The 18,980-nt window shown below is 36.4% G+C and overlaps 1 protein-coding gene across 1 annotated transcript in view; it reads right to left on the reverse strand.

Annotated features, from left to right (window-relative positions):
• smchd1 (structural maintenance of chromosomes flexible hinge domain containing 1) overlaps window positions 1-18,980 on the reverse strand; it is a 60,099-nt gene that overhangs the window by 38,314 nt on the left and 2,805 nt on the right. The window contains exons 2-15 of the mRNA XM_015354452.2: window positions 17,403-17,478; window positions 12,746-12,904; window positions 12,495-12,577; window positions 12,263-12,396; window positions 11,747-11,861; window positions 10,905-11,024; window positions 10,145-10,311; window positions 9,534-9,624; window positions 9,041-9,251; window positions 6,623-6,743; window positions 6,047-6,230; window positions 3,583-3,780; window positions 2,832-2,945; window positions 175-281 (exon numbers count right to left, since the gene is read on the reverse strand). Coding sequence (XP_015209938.2) covers window positions 175-281; window positions 2,832-2,945; window positions 3,583-3,780; window positions 6,047-6,230; window positions 6,623-6,743; window positions 9,041-9,251; window positions 9,534-9,624; window positions 10,145-10,311; window positions 10,905-11,024; window positions 11,747-11,861; window positions 12,263-12,396; window positions 12,495-12,577; window positions 12,746-12,904; window positions 17,403-17,478 — 1,880 coding nt within the window. The remainder of the gene's footprint in view (window positions 1-174; window positions 282-2,831; window positions 2,946-3,582; window positions 3,781-6,046; window positions 6,231-6,622; window positions 6,744-9,040; window positions 9,252-9,533; window positions 9,625-10,144; window positions 10,312-10,904; window positions 11,025-11,746; window positions 11,862-12,262; window positions 12,397-12,494; window positions 12,578-12,745; window positions 12,905-17,402; window positions 17,479-18,980) is intronic.

Consider the following 18,980-nt stretch of genomic DNA (forward strand, 5'->3'; position numbering starts at 1 on the left):
TTTATACCTGTCAGCTCAAATGCTAGTGTGTGAGCATACACAGTCTGAAATTTGGATGGAAAAAATGTTTACATTCATTATAATCTTGGAAGCTTGTAAAGGTGAAGAAAGGTCCTTATAATCATTACAGGTGTCCACACTCACAAGCCTAATAACCAAAAGAACACTACTCACCTTGCTATTTCATCCTCAAGGTACTTCTTAATTACAGTAATATGAACATTTCTATCAATTTTTGAAATTGGAATAACTCTAACTTCATCATAAAGTGCCTTGGGTTCCTGCAGAGACCCGAGAGAAAAACAAATTAGTCTGTTTGAATAGTTTTAATATGAATAGTCTAGCCTTTTTATGATCTTAATTATGTAGTATCAAACGTCTGTCACTTCACATTCCAGACTCTACCTTCTGGGTAAAACGCAAACAATAACCTTCCTGTAGAGCACAAAGTTTTTTTTTACTAAAACAGAAAAAAAAAACACTGTAACTTCCATTCTTAGCCCGTGTTAGATTTGTGTACATTCTTAATGAATACTGTAGGTGAAAAAAAGAGTGGAGAGCAATAAACCACTGTGTGATATGTGCTAGAAGTTTCACATTTGCTTTAAGTAACCTGCTGTTTAACAGAGCTGCACAATATTAGGAAAATGCACTGTCTGTGCAGATATTCTATAATAATACAATTATTATTGAACTGCCCTGTTTGGACAAGACAACAGCCATATTTACAGGAAACAGAAAAGAGAATTAAAATAGCAGGGTGCAGAACAGATGTTACCACCTTGTTCACAATGTTTTTTTTCCAAAATATCAGGTACCTTACTAAAGATATGAAATAAGAACATAATGCAGACCAGGAATGCTCAACCTGCATTGTATACTGTATAAGTTCAGGTGGGTAGCTGCGTCAGCATGCGTAGGCTGCAAAGGAACAAGTAATAGGTTTGTTCCATGCTGAAAAAAAAGGTGTGAAGAAGGCTCCACAGCCGAAACGTTGCGTTTTCTTTCTTCTTTTTTTCAGCATGGAATAAACCTATTACTTGTTCCTTTGCAGCCTACGCAACTACCCGCCTGAACTACTACAGCCTACACCTGCTGCGACCCACTATGCCTTCCTCTAAATCTTTTTCTAGATCTCTTTGTCATACCTTTTCTTCCTCCCTGGGCCACTTGCCCACTTCTCTCACTAAACCAGCATTCCGTCTCTTCACAGCTATCTGTTCCAAGACCAGGCTTTCTAACCACCTTCTATTCCTTTACAGATGTCATTGACATACAGTATCATCTCTAAAGGATTTCGCCTGAAATTTAATACCTTTTCTGCTCATGGCCGAAACGTTGCGTTTTCTTTCTTATTTTTTTCACCATGGAATAAACCTATTACTTGTTCCTTTGTACGGTATACTATATATACACAGTATTGAAAATAAAATAAAATACTTGACGCTTGCAGCACAAGTGTTGCTGTTCATACCATTTTAGATCAGTTTCGTTGAGTAATGTTTCATGACCTACTTTGATAAGATTCTTGCACCAATGCCTGATGTTTTGGTTGTGGGTTCTGCATATTTCACTACACACTGTAACAAACCTGTCCTTCATCTTGCAAATATCTGAAACTTTTTACAACCATATTCCTCACTCAAGAATAAACAAAACCTTAACAAGAAGCATCTTAGAAAACCTGCCCTACATAGTACAGCATTGAGGTAACAGCTTTTTTTTTAACCTTTTATTACACATCTTTTACAAAATACTTTCCTTATTCATTTGTTAAACCATCTATTATGGACTTCTGATATATTAATGTTATTTTTTAATGTACAGGGTATTAATATTGTGTCACTTTTTGTAAAAGTATAATCATCATGAAATCAATCTTCACCATGATAGGTAGTCAATAATGTACAGTACACTGTAATATATTTTGATACATTAAATATACTTAACAATTAACATAATGAAATCAGAAAATTAAAGAGGAACTGCAAAACTGTTTCTATATTTCAGGGTTAGAAAGAATCAGTATTGATGAGTGCATTTCAGACCACAATAAGAGTAAAATGTACAGAGTATGTTTTAAAAGTGGTTTTCAGGCTCCCATTACCACAAGAAAGGGCAACAGTCTCCAGCAGCCACATGCAAATGATACTACTTTTCAATCAGGCAGTCAATCGTCCAATAGATCACATAATTAATCAGCCTATTTAAACTTTTTTCTCTGTTGGTTTGGCACTCTGACACCGAGCTGCAAAGAGCTAGCTCAGTCTCTGACCGTGACAAACCTGACTAGCTTCCCAAACACTGATCTAGTGGAGATTCTTTTCCTTAATTTTTTCTCTGCCAGTCTTCCACCAACCAGCCAAACCTGTTATCTCATTACCTTTACTAAAGATAGTCCTTACACCGCCTCACTCCCTGCTTGCTAATCTCAGCAGCACCTCCAGCATAATACATTTACGCATGGGAAGCATATTTTCACATTACTGTCTCAAATGATTACTGATATCTGGTGATTTAAAGTGGGAATTTGGGCATTTAATGGATTTTTATATCCTAGAAGTAATTACATTCTTGTGCATTTTTAACATCACGTCAAGTCATCAGCAAGTCCAAAAGACAACAAGATTGTATCTATAGCGTGCTAAATCAGAAGTCTCGTATAAGCCTGGATATGTTCAAAAATGACCGTCATTTGAAACACAATGTGTGATATTTAGCCTCAAATCGGTCTTTCATGGTTCAGAAGTGCTGAATTTCAGGTATATTTGAGATGCCTGAATCACGCTCATGTCACACAGAGGTGCACAATTACAAGTATGAAATCCTACCAGGGAGATCTGTACTTCTCCTCCAGTGGCATACACATCTCCTTCATGATCACCGTAGAGCAGAAATTGATTGATACTGCCACAGAAAATCGGCTGGGTTTTGATCGATTTCACCTAAGAAATAATACAGACCTTTGCATTAATGAATGGCCAAGATTCTGCCAACGTTTTTAAGCTACATCATTCATGGTAGAAACAGCCTGGCCTAAACTTAATTTCAATAGCTGTGATCAAGACATAAAATCACACTGCTCAAATCAGCCTTTTCAGAAGTTCAACATTACAAGCAATTCTACTCATACTCAAGTCAGAATGAAAAGACTGCAATAAGCTTGTTCAAATGTTGCTACATTAAAAATAAAATAATTCATTGAGGAGTAAACATTCTCACTCTACATTTCAAATTCAAAATCTCAATTTGGTTATTTCAGATATAATCTATCACCGACTTCTCTGGCGATCGCTGACAACTGTGTAGTACCTATGAACATGTAAGTAATATCATAATAGTATGCCTGCAATACAATACTACTGAAAACTGAACACTGCTTATGCATTTTTAAACAATTTAAATAGTTTACAAAATATTTAAATGTGTCACTTGAAGAAGGCTCAACAGCCAAAGTGTGGTTCACCTATTATTTTAGAATTGAATTAACATTTACTTGTTCATAGTTATAGAACTTAAAAACAAGTTTCTTAATACCTTGCATTCCCCTAAATCAAATTTTTTTATGCAGAAAATACTTACCAATTGACCTGCTTGAAATGTTTTCCCATCCCAGTCAATTGATGTGTATATTGCCCAAGGGCTCTGCATTTTCTTTGTTGAAACATCTGATCTAGTTATTATCCCTTTGAAACCAGAAAATTTAATCTGCTTGTCCCATTTTTCATGGCATTCCTTCAGCCACTGAGTGAATTCCTTGGGAATTTTAATTCTCTGCTCCTGTTAATACAAAACAAACATTACCTACAGCAGGGCCCATCTTAAAATTGTGATGACTATTTTTCACCCTACAACTCACAACTGGCAGCCCACCGAAGCTAAGCAGGTGTGAGCATAGTCAGTACCTGGATGGGAGACCTCCTGGGTAAAACTAAGGTTGCTGCTGGAAGAGGTCTTAGCGGGGCCAGTAGGGGGAGCTCACCCTGAGGTCTATGTGGGTCCTAATGCCCCAGTATAGTAACGGGGACACTATACTGTAAAATGGCACTGTCCTTCGGATAAGATGTAAAACTGAGGCGTTTCTCGAAAAGAGTAGGGGTGTAACCTGGCCAAATTTCCCATTAGCCCTTACCAATCATGGCCTCCTAATAATCCTCATCTATAAATTGGTTTCATCACTCTGCTCTCCTCCCCACTAATAGCTGGTGTGTGGTGAGCATTCTGGCGCACTATGGCTGCCGTCGCATCTTCCAGGTGGGGCTGCACATTGGTGGTGGTGGAGGGCAGTCGCCATTAATGTAATGTAAAGCACTTTTGAGTGCAGTGGCCAGAAAAGCGCTATGTAAGTGTAAACAATTATTATTACTGCCTGAACATAACAGGGCAATTTAGTTCTTATCATATATTCTACTTTATTTTATAAATTAAGTTTTGACTTTGACTCATTTTTATTGTGGATCATACTGTCTCTGCAGTCATTTTTAATTTACCACTGTCATTTTAAAGACAGTGAAACGTTTAAATCAATTCTGTCTTAAAATGTAATGCAAAATATAAAAGAATTTTGATAAAAGTTTGTGTTAAAAAACTATAAACAACACAGCAAAACTCTTTTCCATTCACTGGTAATCTATTAACCTTAATTTGATATTATGGAAAGTCCTATGCCTACTGTAAGTAATATATATTAGTTCCATTTCCTTTCATTGAGGTAAACTGACTTGTGTCTAGCAAACTAAGTCAATTGTAAGATCAATAACAAATTTTTGATAATTATCCAGATCCAAATGTTAAATATCCAAATCTTTGCCAACAGCTTTACAAGTTCCCTCACAACTATCAAGTCTTTGCTTTCATCACAGAACACACCTTAACATGTATTCCTTCAAAATACAATATAACAGCATGTCAGTTAGTATGCAGACATCTTCAGAGCCTGTTCACACCTGTCCAAAATCGGAACAGATGCAAAAAACATTGCATTGCATCAACGAGAACAAGAAAAACAACAAAATCTACCCTCTTGCCTAATAACTAATCTGTCGCCACCTCATAAAATTGACCATGCCTGTTGGCAAATTTGTAGTGTTAAAAGAAAACAATTTCTAACATTGTGATAAGATATTGCACTGAGAATGAAAATGTCTTAAATTGCATAATTTGGAAATTTATCATTTCACTAAGGCAAATGTTTGACCTTGGTGAAAAAAAACTAAGTGCAAAGCTGATGCATTTACAGTTCTCATTCACTAAGGGAAACACGAACAAGTTGCTTTCATCGCATGACCATTTTAAAACATGCAGCATGCAGGTGACAACCAACTCCATGAAAAACCCTGCAATTTGAATCTCTGTCAAATCCTTCCTGACTCTGAATCATGTACAATCTCCTCTAAACCTCTTTGAACCATGGACAGGTGGTGCCTGAGATTCGAAAAAGTGACAATGACCACAAAGTCCAATGGGATGTGTAGTGATGGATACCAACCAAAACCCTTCCAACAGGTAGACTTCAGGTTAGTGTACAGGTACAAATTCTGCTAAACATATACTGTACATATAATACTGCAGAGTGTTTTAATGAAATAAAACTGTCTATATGGAATTGCATCAAGTTATACATTATTCAACCACCACTGATAAGGAATCAATGTAAATAAAAGATTAGGGATAATACGTTTAGGCTTATTATTCCAAATGTAACCATTACAGTGTCTTCAGAAATTATTTACACATTGCCACCCCCACCAAACATTTGCAAATATTGTGTTACAACCTGAATTTTTAATATACTGGTTATGTAATATAAAAACAAATCTGATGGAATGCTTTTACATTTTATACCAAGGTATTACTACAAATGTATTTGTATTTGAGTACATAGTTCAAAACCAGATTCATGTATCTACTGCCAAAGGCAGAGCACAAGTGTATTTACTTATATATGCGTCTTACAAGGTCAGGATCAAAACAATTTAAATGGTGATAGTTCTGCACCCATATTAACTCAAAATATGAATGAATAAAAATATTCACATAAACGTACCTGTGCATTCAAGATCCGGGTGAAGATGGTGCTCTTGTCCTTCAGTCTCAGTTCCAGGTCCATGAATGTGAGCTTGTTAGTGCTCACCTGAAATCTGTCATTGGTGAACAGAACACCCGAAATCCTGTTGTAACACTCCAAAGGCACTATCCCTCTCTTCTTTGGAGGGGCACACCAATCGAAGCTGAAAAGATAAAGACAGAACCGGATTCACATAATGCATGTTCTTCACCTGGCAGCTCTTCCTCATGCCACTTCAGAAAGGATCCTACGGAACTAAAATGTGCAGTGTTCCTGCAAAACAACATCTCAGGATCTCAAAGACCTGTTAAGCGTCTTTATCAAATTTCATATGAATTACTGATACCGAAGGATTTGGTAAGCTGTATACTATTAACATATAGAGACATTAAAGTTAATGACATTAACACATAATTCAATTAATTAAATATTTAACCAAATGAAATAGCTGAGAAAGGAATGAATTTTGAATGTAATAACTTGGAAAATTAATGTAACAGCAGAAAAATTAAATAGTGTATTACGTTCATTCATTAATAATCATGAGCTGCTTACTCCTCCACTGTTGTGTAAGGTATCAACCGCCCATTCCAGAAGCATTCAAATATAGGCCTCTTGCCCCGGGCTTCTTTATTTATGATGACGCAGTCTTCTTCATCATCAACGTCAGGTGCTTCTAAAGGAAAAAAAAAACTTTCCAGGCTTCCATTTTTCAATCTACAGTTAGGTACAGTAATTTGGTGAAACTTTGGTAAAAAGGGAAATACATCCATTCATAACACCATAATGTTATATAATATGCTCTATTTACATCTACTTACTGTATCTATGGGATACAGATATACATATTTACATATATCTACAGTATATAACTATAAGATGAAAATTCTTACTTGAATATACACTGGCTTACAGATCTGCCTAAACAGAAGACCCTAAGCATTTTAGGGTAAACAAAACACTGCTGATATACAATCTCCTGAAAACTGAAACACAGGACTGCAAAGTTATGCGCCATTCACAAAGCAGGTCATATGATTTTTGTCTGGTACTTAAGCATAGAAAAAGCAAATGCATTTCAATATAGAAAAGAGGTATGAAAACAAGTCTGTTTTAATATTTCTCGTTCTGAAATAGCAGCACTGTGTTCCTTTGATTTACACAGTAGTTAACTTGCAACAAGAGTTATATCACAATGGTATAACACATTGCCACACTGTGGCTTTTTTTTAAATTAAACTATAAGGCTAGAGTGCAATTTACAGCATTTACAATACTGGTGAGAATATGTGAAGCCAGAAACAAAATGGGCCACCTCCTTTTGGATAGTGGGGAAAAAAGGAAACACACAAATGTGTGGGCCAATGTGCAATGCATGAAATTTTTAAAGAGTTGTCTGCATGTAATTCACAGGTTTTTGAGGATTCTGTACTAGAGATAATAAAGAATAAATTAACACAACAAAGTAGTTGCAACTGCACAAAAGTAATTTAATACACAGACGTTTATGAATCCTACATCATCTCTAAGATTATAGTCGTTTGTTTTCATCACATATCTGATCCAACTTAGAAAAGCACATTTTTACACTCAATGAGCACTGCAGGTCATATAATCAAATTTCTGATGTTGTGTTCATCTACTTTCCTGAACAGTTTGACTATTTATATTATATCCAATTTGAATTTAATCCAATACTGCAACACCTATGTAAGATATTAAAGCTGTAAATATATAAACTACAGCATTCAGTTTGTTCCATGTTTTGAATCAGAAACTTCTTAACTGTTACCTAAGTTTAATCCTGATAGACTATATTACTAATTTAATAATAATAATAATGTTTTAAGTTTGTACATGCAGAATTTAAAAAATGTCATTGCAGACTTCTGCAGAGAGAATAAAAAACATGCTTTATATACATTTGATGAGGTATTTTTTATCTATCAGTGGTTCTCAAACCGTGGTACGACAGATGACTCTGGTAATTCGTTGTGTGCAATGATAAATTGGGATTTCAAAATTTAACAATTAAAAATAGTTGATTTCTCACCCAGAATTTACTTAATCGGTTTCAGAAAGCTTGAGACGGGTTTTCATATTTTTTATTTTAATAAAATTAGTTTGGGTCAAATACGCCGCCCAAGTACTTAGCTATGTCGATACAGCACGCACTAATACTTGAGTGGGCACAACGGCTACTATTGAATTCTATACCATTATATAGGAATGCCTGCTATGAACCTAAGGGACCAATTGTATTAAAAGAAGTTATCTTTAGCACATAGGGAGGTAGGGGGATGTGCGTGATTTTGGAACACTGCCAATCTTGTAAGCACAGGAAAGAGCGATGGATAACAGAAAAATATTTAAGGACTGTTCTTGGTTAATTACTTTGAGAGCATCTCTGTGCGTTTCACTCCCATGCACATGAAATAAAAACTTCTTTTAACTTCTGAGACGGACACCTGACTGTCTTTTAAGGGGAAACGGGGAAAAATTTCTCCAACGGCACCACATTTGCCAACAGAACAACTGATGGAAAATGAATACCTCACATTCAAGTATTCTGTCATGGCTTAAAGGAATAGACGCCAAGAGTACTGAGACCAACTTAGATCACGCACATCTGTTGAGTACGAGAAGGATTATACATCGGCTACCGACACTAGCTCTGTTGCTGAACCTGACACAGACAGCACTGCTAGTGTTAGCAAACGGGTACAAGAAAAACAGCAAAAAGGCAGTATGATCCAAATTGTCCAAGTGCTCAGTGCTATTTTTCTTATATGTGTGTGTGCGCGCACGCTCAGGTTGGTCTTGGAGATTCTTGGAGAAACAGAGACTTGGTCTGTTTCCTATGAGAAGATGACGTGTAGGTGGTAAGTGGATGCTTTCGTTTGACCAGGGGTGGTACTTGGTCCAAAAAGTGTGAGAACCACTGATATACTGTACGCGACATGTTACACTTACTTGTTACTGCACATGGGTCTTCAGGATACGTTTCCTTATCATAAAGGAAAGGGTGATATCTGATAATTCCTTCGACAACCCCTTCATCCTCCACACGTGTCCTGAACTCAAAACTGTCAACTGAGGAACTGATGTACAGAGTCTGCATATCATCCTTTATCTCCTTTAGATTAACTATCTTTGGAACTTTTCCCTTCTCAAACATGGTGATCTAGGAAAAAAAAGTACATATTTTCAGTCATCAACAGCCAGCTGATACGGACACTTTCTCACACTTAACATTCTACTGTGCATTTTCTTAAATGTACATTTAAGCCTTTAAAAATAGTTTTTTTTGTGATACATACATTTTCAAAAATGTAGCTCTAAAGGTCTAATTCAATTCACTTTTAATGGTAAAAAAGGTTTTTTTTTTGGGGGGAAATGAACTGAGTAACAGAGATTTTCTGAAATTTTGTCCAAACAAAACTAAGTTTTACTGCACTCCTAGTACCTGAATGTCAATGTTCTGTACAAAACCTGTCTTCACTGTAGCATTCAGATTGTTTCCATTGGGTCCATGAACATAATAATGGTAAACATGCCTGAAAAAAAGAAAAAACGTGGTTCTAAGTTTATACACCCCAAAGTTTAATTGCAAATTGTTAATCACTGTACCAACTCTCTAGGAAAAAAAAAACATGAAGCTTTCCTCCAAACCTGCTATGTGTTAAGGTGATCTAAAATTTCCATGCAGTAAAAAGTGCCTAAAGGGGCATCTGACAAGAAAAATAATGTTAAACATAGGCAAACAGCAAGTTGCAAAGAGATCACTGTTGCGCAACCAACCAACAATACTCCTATCAGTCCACCCAGGCTCCAGATGCTAAACCTGGATTCAACTGAATAAATATGTACACCAGTAACCCACAAAGTAATACCCAGGTGGCAAAATTCACACCCACAAAGCCAACAACAATCTTTGTTCTTGTATGCATGGATCAGACTAAGGTGGAGAGATTGTAGAAGGGAAACCTATCTCTATAAAAAAAATGTTTTAAGTCTACATACTTTAAATGCACATAGCCCGAAAAAACCTCAACAAAAACACAGTCACAAACTCACGCAAGCTCTCTGGTCCAAAGATGAAAGTGGTTTTTCAGGTAGTGGATATGATCTTGCAGAACTCCAGTTATCACTACTGTTGTAAAACTGTCCTTTCCAGATTCCTCCATGATAATACCGTGCAAAAACCTCTCATCATCAGACGTAATGTGAAATGAATCACCTGGCTGGAGAAGAATGGCTAATTTAAACACTATGGGAAATGAAACACAAATCAGACTAAAAAATAAAGTGTCACCTGAGTGTAGGAAAGCACAATAACCGATTATACAGTAGATGGAAACTCAGACTGCTTGGGAACATGGCAAAACCCACTGTGGTGTACTCCACGACAAGTTACACACAGACTGGGCCTACCATTCTTGATTTACATCTATTTAAGATGTAACTGAGGGGCCAAAATGCAAATATTCACCTCCCTTTTAACTGAGAACAAAGACATGATGAAGGTGACATTTATTGGAGGGACAAATGCAAAGCAAATTAAAAAAATACTTCAGAAGGGAAAAGAAAACACCAAGTCTTTAACCTCAAAAGTTGGCATAAATAAAACAGTCTCAGGTTTGGATAATACTGCAAGAACGTAACATCTTGGACTGCTGCAGCACTACCCCTACAATGACGAGACGTTCAACTAATCAAACAGCTGAGATTTTCTGTCAGGCCTCTTCTCTGTTGTTGTCTTAGGGAAGTGAGCAGCTGGGAAACTCCCTCATGTGGGTCTTGCCAATGTTCATGATAACAATTATAACACGCTTACCTTTCGGTTTCGAATGTAGCCACTGTATATTGCTTCATTATTCTTTTCTCTTTTTTCAAAGTCGTCTTTACAGAGAATAAGTTCATGAACATCCACAGATTCGGGTGGTTTGCTGATCATCTAAACAACGGTGTGAAATGACATCATTTTATACAACCGCATGAGTGGTAAATCCCAGGTCTAGGCTCATATAATTTGACACACAAGTAGAATTAATTGTCAAGACTGCAATATGCTTTTTTCAAATGAATATGTACATTACATAAGAATTTATTTTCTTATAATCTAACACACATTTCCATCACATACTGAGACAGTTTCATATATTTATACACGATGTCTGCCTCATTTTAAAAAGCTTCATACACATTTACAATTCTGTAGCTTTTAGAAAGCGTATGCATTTGATAAGTTTTAGCAAAGTTATTTAAATGTTAAGTGATACGAGCCACTCTTAAGCACCTTGAAGTAGAAGTCATAGAGATATTAAGTCAAATGCTGAACACCGGGTCTTTGTACATTTATGCATGTCAAATGCCTTAGTGGCACGATAAAACACTTCTCCAAAGGTGCTTGGAAAGAAGTATAGTGGCTCATTATTTAACTAAATTTCTTATAATGCTGTGTTTATTTTGATTTGTTCACTAAGTTTAATGAAGCAAAATGCTTTAGTAAGAAATTGTAAGGTGCTAATTATCAAATAACATCTATACTTCATGGTTTATATCCCATTTGAAAAACAGTCTTAAAAGATAACTGTAATTATTATACTCAACCTTCATGTGCAGCCCAGAATTCAGCCTGAATGTAACCATAAATAAAGTTTAATATTCCTTAGTTACCCTGGTTGAATGTCCAATGTAGAATACAGCTTGCTTTCCACCCACTCCAAAGTAGGATATATCACTGTTCAAACTGCGAGACACTGGAGGAGGACGAACATATCCTGCATGGTCACTATTTAAAAAAATAATAATTTAGTTTTCAGTAAAACAAGATAACATCATCCAGGTACGCCTGAAATCATCTAATCAGATTAATTTATAATAACCGGGCAGTGCGGTGGCTCTGTGGCTAAGGATCTGCACTTGTGGCTGGAAGGTTGCCAGTTCGTATCCCACAGCCAGCAGAGGAATCCTACTCCTGTCTGTGTGTCTCATGGAGAGCAAGTTGGGGTATGCAAAAAGACAAATTACTAATACAAGAAATTGTATATGGCCAATAAAGTGATCTTATCTTAATTTAAGGCAGCCAACATCACTTTTTGCTTCTGAAAACAGTATTTTTCTACATATTTTAAGGTTTTGGTTTGATGTAAATTTAACTTTCAATGTAAAAATTAAAATCTAAACACAAACCTTTCAAATTCTTTGTCTTTCCTTAGAAATTTGGACAACCTGTACACGGCCCAGTTGTTGAGCTGTTTTGATGTCATACCACTCCCATTATCAATCACGACTACAGCATGTTTACCTTGTGATTCATCAAACATCTGAAAGATGTGAAAAACCGATATCATTCTGTTAATAACAAATGAAAAGATATTTCAAATCCAATGTAATGGCTAGAGACTAAAATACCTGTACTTACCAACCTAATGTCTATGCTCCTCACTCCTTTGTTGTATGCTGTTGCTGACAGAGAGTTGTCAATCAGCTCAGCAAAGGCATAAGCTGCAAATAAAATTCCACACTTATGGTTCGTTTTTGCATAAACTGTAATTGTACAAGCTTACTCTTTTAGCATCTTCGAAACTTGGAAAAGGCAGGAACAATCAAACATAACCATCACTGCAAAGGCACCAAAGATGCTATTATTTATTATTATTTTTTAATACTTACGTAAAGACTTCTGCCCTTGGCTTGCATAATATTCGTACATGCCACTTTTAACAAGGGTGTCATAGTGCGGCAGGAATTCAATACGCTCTCTTGTTGCCACTGGCAAAACTTGATCAACAGAATTAAGTAGATACAAGGTGTTCCCATTTTTGAGCTCTTCTGCAAAATAAAAATACAAATAAAATTGTCAGTGGCACCCAATGTACGACGCACACTCTTCTGGATTTGAGCCTTAAGACATGGCCAACCTAGGAAAGTTAACGAAAATGGCTCATCTCTTTAGCTCGAGGAACTTTATTTACTTAAAAGGAAATAAACCAAGGAAATACACTTGATTCAGAAAGTTCTCCTCAGGCACCACATAGAATACATCACCCCTTTGATGGTCCCTTTAATTCACTTCCACAAACCAGAAATAAGGTTAAAACTTATCAGCACTGTTAAAAACCAATCTTGTTCTTCACGCAGGTTTAAGATTACAACCCTACTGTATGCAAGTACCCAAAAAACTAACCATATTCTCAAATACCTCTGCCAAGTATCAGTTAACTGTAATGTTCTCACATTTAAAGCATAACATACAAATGATATATATATATAGTCAAGATGATGACTATATGTACTAGTGAGACATCTTTTAAGATCATCCACAACTTCCATCAGTTTGTGCAGCAGACATTTCACTGCAGAAATGTTCCAACATGATCTGTATACACCATCAACAAGTAACATTTGTCAGCAAAACAATCAAGAACAATATTTTCTATTGGATTATAAGAAATGTATTCACAAGCCTGCTTGTTTACAATGTCATAGGGCCGCTTCTCCTCATCGCCAGTTTTGTTCATTCTGAATTGCAGACAATAATGGCAATATGGCAAAGCATATACCTGGAAATGTTGTCTATTTTGATATGTAAATTAATTTTACACGATACTGTATACATTTTACTTTCATTGTGATTTGAAATGCATTCATCAATGCCGATTCTTTCTGCCACCAAAACATGAAAATAGTGACTTGGTTGCCCTTTAAAGGAATGTACTACAGTGACAGGCTTAAAGAACTGAACCCTTTTAATCATCATTAGAGAAGCTTACAGGGGGAACTATTAGAAGTATTCAAACTCCTCCAAGGCTATAACAAACTCAACTCAGAGGCCTTGTTGAGAATAAACACTGAAACTCAAACAAGGTGAGAAGTGGAAATACTTTTAAAATCTTTTTCTCACCCAAAGACAAGTGGGTGTGTGTAACAAGCTACATAGCGGTCTTGTTGAAGCAGATACCTTGGCTTCCTCCAATTAACATCTGGATTCGATTCTTGGATCAATTAGCTACCAACTACTCAATGGCCTCCTTTCGTTTGTAGCGACTTATGCTCTTATGACAGGCGACTATCTCTTCAAATAAGCCAAATGACTGCTAACTGCAAGACAGTCGACAGCTTTCTTTGAAGACAGGTCCCTCAAAGTACATTGACTTTCAGTTCTCAGATATTTGTCAACCCACTCTGCTTACAAACAATATTAATACTATTGAGGATATAGATATATGGTTTATGACATCTCTGACATGGATCAGTATTTTGTGCCTATAATGTAACATGGGACACTTCTTTACCCTGTCACCACTAATTGACCTGTTTGTTTCAAGTCACGACACTACACAACTGGCAAGGGATATGGTCTCTTCTTTATACAACTTTCTTCTCTTACATTAGTTCCCTACATGTTATCTTTATATGGAAACAAACTGAGGAATGCACACAATACTGTAACAGCAGACCCAATGAATGAAGACTGCATCTCACCTTCTCTGTCACACATATACAAAGGATGTACCTTGCACCTACTTTTTCAGGGTTAGCCTATTATAAGATGTTTTTGGAAGTGTTGGGGCGGCATAGGCAGACCTTATTTTTGCTTTGAGTCAAGAAATTTGAATTTGTGATTGTGCAATTATCGTGCATCAGTAAGTATAACATTACTCATACGTGATAATATTTTATATATATTTGTTTTTTTACTATTGGTTAACTCTATGTATATAATTGGACAAAACATCAGAAAAAAACATACTTTTTGTGCTACCCAGTAATTTCAGGTGACAACAGAATTGCCACTTTATTATCGGTTACTGCCTATTCGTGGGGGATTTTGACTTTGTTTATTTTCTGCTCACGTAAAATGCAGTTGGTTTGATTAGCCCAGATTTTAATCTAGAGAATGGCTTCACCACACTCCACTTTTTCCAGTACAGTGGATATAAAAAGTCTACACACCCTTATTGAAATTGCAGGTTTTTGTGATGTAAAGCCAGAAATCAAGATAAATCATGTCAGACATGTTTCCATCTTTAATGTGACCTTGCAACCAAAAAGGTTCAAGACAAAAACAAATAGATCATTAATAGGACAAATAATTGAAGTTAAAAAACCTACAACACCCTGTTTGCATAAGTGTGCACCCACCCCCAGCTAATAGTTTGCAGAAGGACCTTTCGCATTTATTACAGCAGTGAGTCTTTGTGAATAAGTCTCTATCAACTTTGCACACCTGGACTTTTTATCCCACTCTTCCTTGCAAAAAAGTTCAAGCTCCTTCAAATTGCCAGGGGATCTCCTGTGCACAGCCCTCTTCAGGTCATTCCACAGGTTTTCTATGGGATCGAGGTCTGGGCTCTGACTGGGCCATTCCAAGACTTTGATCTTCCTTTTCTGAAGCCATTCCTTGGTTGACTTGAATGTGTGCTTTGGGTCGTTATTATGTTGGAAAGTGAAATTCATCTTCAGCTTTCTGACAGAGGCCATTAGGTTTTGCGGCAAATAATCTTGATATTTGGAGCTTGTCATTATCCCATCTATCTTGGGCCCCTGTCCCAGAGCATCATGCTGCCACCATGCTTCACAGTAGGTATGGTGTTCTTTGGATGATGAGCTGTGCTGTCTTTGTTCCAAACATATCTTTTAGAATTAAGGCTAAAAAGTTCAATTTTTGTCTCATCAGACCAGATGACATTTTCCCACATGGTTTGGGGTGATAGAATGTATTTTTTGCAAAATTTAGATGGGCTTGGATGTTCTTTTTTGCAAGAAATGGCTTCTGTCTTGTAACCCTACCCCATAGCTCAGACGTGCAGAATATGGGAGATTGTTGTCACATGCAAGGAGTGACCAGTACCTGCCAGAAATTCCTGCAGCTCCTTTAATATTGCTGTAGGCCTCTTGGTAGCCTCCCTCGTATGTTTTCTCCTTGTCCTGTCAACTTTGGAGGGTCAAATTGGCAATGTCCCTGTGGTGCCACATTTTCTCCACTCATTGATGATAGTCTTCACTATCACTATGGTACATTTAATGCCTTTGATATTCTTTTATACCCCTCTCCTTATCGGTATCTTTCAAAAATAAGATCCCATAGACGTTATGTCAGCTCCTTGTGGCTATCACAGTAGGATGCAACCATGAATGTTTCAAAGAAATCCTACAGGAACAGCTCATTTGTATTTGGGGTAAAACAGAATCACTTTCATTGACGGCTGGTATATGCCACTTACCTTTGGACATGATTTTGAATGTGACTGGTTAACTCTGAACACAGCTACTGCCTCCATTATAAAAGGGTGTACACACTTATGCAACCAGGGTGTTGTAAGTTTTTTTAATTTCAATTATTTTTCCTAATAATGAACTATTTGTTTTTCTCTTGTCTAACATGATTGATCTTGATTTCTGGCTTTACATTACAAAAACCTGCAATTTCAATAAGTATAGACTTTTTTATATCCACTGTAAGTACCTCACACTCAAAGCTATGAAGTTCAGTATACAGTATGTGACTAAATTCTACAGTTTCTTTTCCAAGGACAAACTAAAAAATTACCTCTAACTGAACCAAAGAGTGAATACAATTCTCAGTGTTTATGTGTAATCCATTTGAATAACTAGTACAACCCTGACAACCCTGATGTTAATTAAATAATACATAGACTGATATTCAATGCATAAGAGTTTTACAAATAGGGTCAAGGTTTTCCAATAATTGTGTCCAACTACTTCTGATCTTACAACCTGCGGTCTGTCTGTGCAAGTCATCTACTTCCTAAACATGACCAAAGTGGTTAATCTGAGATACAGGAATTTACTTTCTTTTTTGCCACAATGCCAACTAACCTTGAAAACCACTATTAGATTCCGCATATTTCAGCAAGTCAAAACCTAATCACAGTACAAGACATTTGTATTTTTATTGTTCCACCAACTGAAAGAAGACAATTTTAAAATGTTATTAAATTTAGTATTCTAATATTTCTGTGGGAATTCTGTGTATTCTATATGTCAAACATTTGAGAGATCTTGCAGAAACCCGTGCAAAAATGTGAGCCTGATAAATGTTTGTAATGTTTGTGTATTTGGAATATTAAGAGTTAAGACTGGACACAAGTGGAGGGATTTACTAGGTGGTAAAACTACATCTATAGGAATTCAGAATTGTATAGTATAAGAACATACAAATGTGCAGAAGGTGGATTAATGAACATTTTGTGCTTACAGGACACTTGATAAAGGCAGTTTTTACCAAGACACAGAATGTTCAGTGTTAAAGATAAAAGTGTTATTTTACTTACAGGTGAACATTTATTATGCAAATAATACTTACCGAAAATCTGGTCATTAACTGCTTCTCTGGCTGTTGTCGTCAAGACAAACTTTTCTTCTGTAGTAATTGTGAACTCCTAAAAAACAGGGGAAACAAACTTATGTCTAAGAAGATAAATTTCTATTAATTTAAACAACTTTTCAACCAGGAAGGTGTTGGCATAGGTCTGCTATCATTTTCTCATATCATACAATTACATAATTACCACAGCATATGCGTTACATAGGTCAGTGTCATCTTATCACAGCTGGATAAAAGTTTGGATCCTACTGTAATATGAATGGAAAAATAACTATAAGGAAATACGAAAGAAAGATACAAACAACTTAGTAAGGAAGTGACTATAGGTTGAGATAAGCTCTCTCCACATCTACGGTATTTTTGACGTGTTTGTTGACTGTGTGTGCAGCTTTTTTTACACAGCTGGTTATTCACACTAGTTGTATCTCACAAGCATAGCTCTGATCTGCTGCCTATTACACAAGTAACACAAGCTCCACAACTTCATCAGCATTTCTTTCTCAGACAATCCACCACAGATACAGACAAAACCATGTAATCAAATAATATTCAATTAGCAACAAACTATACTGTTTGAATAAGAAGTTAGACTTTAATTTGATTATGCATCTGTCACATTATTAAATACAATACCCACAATGTAACATTCCACACCAAATAGTTTTTTGTTCTAGAGCTCTTTGAACTTGGCCACCTGAGCAGTAATTTTTACATTATCCATCTTTGTAATTAATTTTAAATTAAATTTATCAGTAAAACTCAAACAAGATTCAAGACATGGTTTGCCACTGTGCTGTTTACTTAGCTCCTCATCAACTGATCAAGCACTTCAACCATATGGTTTGACTCACATCTCAAGGAAAAAAGTAGCTAATGGGCTTATCAGCAACCTTCTAGGATCCCTATAATTTTTTATGGGATACCTAGCCTTTAGAATATTGCACTGCCAAAATCAAAAATATAATTGCATCATTTAGCTAATCTAGTTTTTAAAATGCCAACTACATATACAGATGCTCTGGTGTGCATGCAACCAGTGTTGATTTCAAAACAGACTACATACAGTACCTATGTACTGTATGACTACTGACTGCATGGAGTGGAGGGTAGAACTGTGGCTAAGGATCTGCGCCTGTGGCTGGAAGGTTGCCGGTTGTGGGATTTGCAGAGAAATCCTACTGCGTTGGGCCCCTGAGCAAGACCCTTAACCCCAACTGCTCCAGGGGTGCCGTATAAATGGCTGACCCTGTGCTCTGACCCCAAGCTTCTCCGATACCGTTTGTGTTCTTGTGTGTCTCATGGAGAGCAAGTTGGGGGTATGCAAAAAAAATTCCTAAAGCGAGAAATTGTATAAGGGCAATAAAGTGATCTTATCTTATGGAGAAGCATGCAGACATCATTAAGAACATGACGAGTGCGACAAGTTTGAAACATGAAAGATCTCACATTTAGACATTTTTACTTTTTGGTTTAAAATTACGACAAGACTCGCTTAAAAGCCAAACAACCAATGCAGGCTCTGGATTGTCCCATAAAAGTTTAATTTTCAACAAATTA

Source organism: Lepisosteus oculatus, chromosome 6, assembly GCF_040954835.1.
Source record: "Lepisosteus oculatus isolate fLepOcu1 chromosome 6, fLepOcu1.hap2, whole genome shotgun sequence".
Taxonomy (NCBI): Eukaryota; Metazoa; Chordata; class Actinopteri; order Semionotiformes; family Lepisosteidae; genus Lepisosteus; species Lepisosteus oculatus.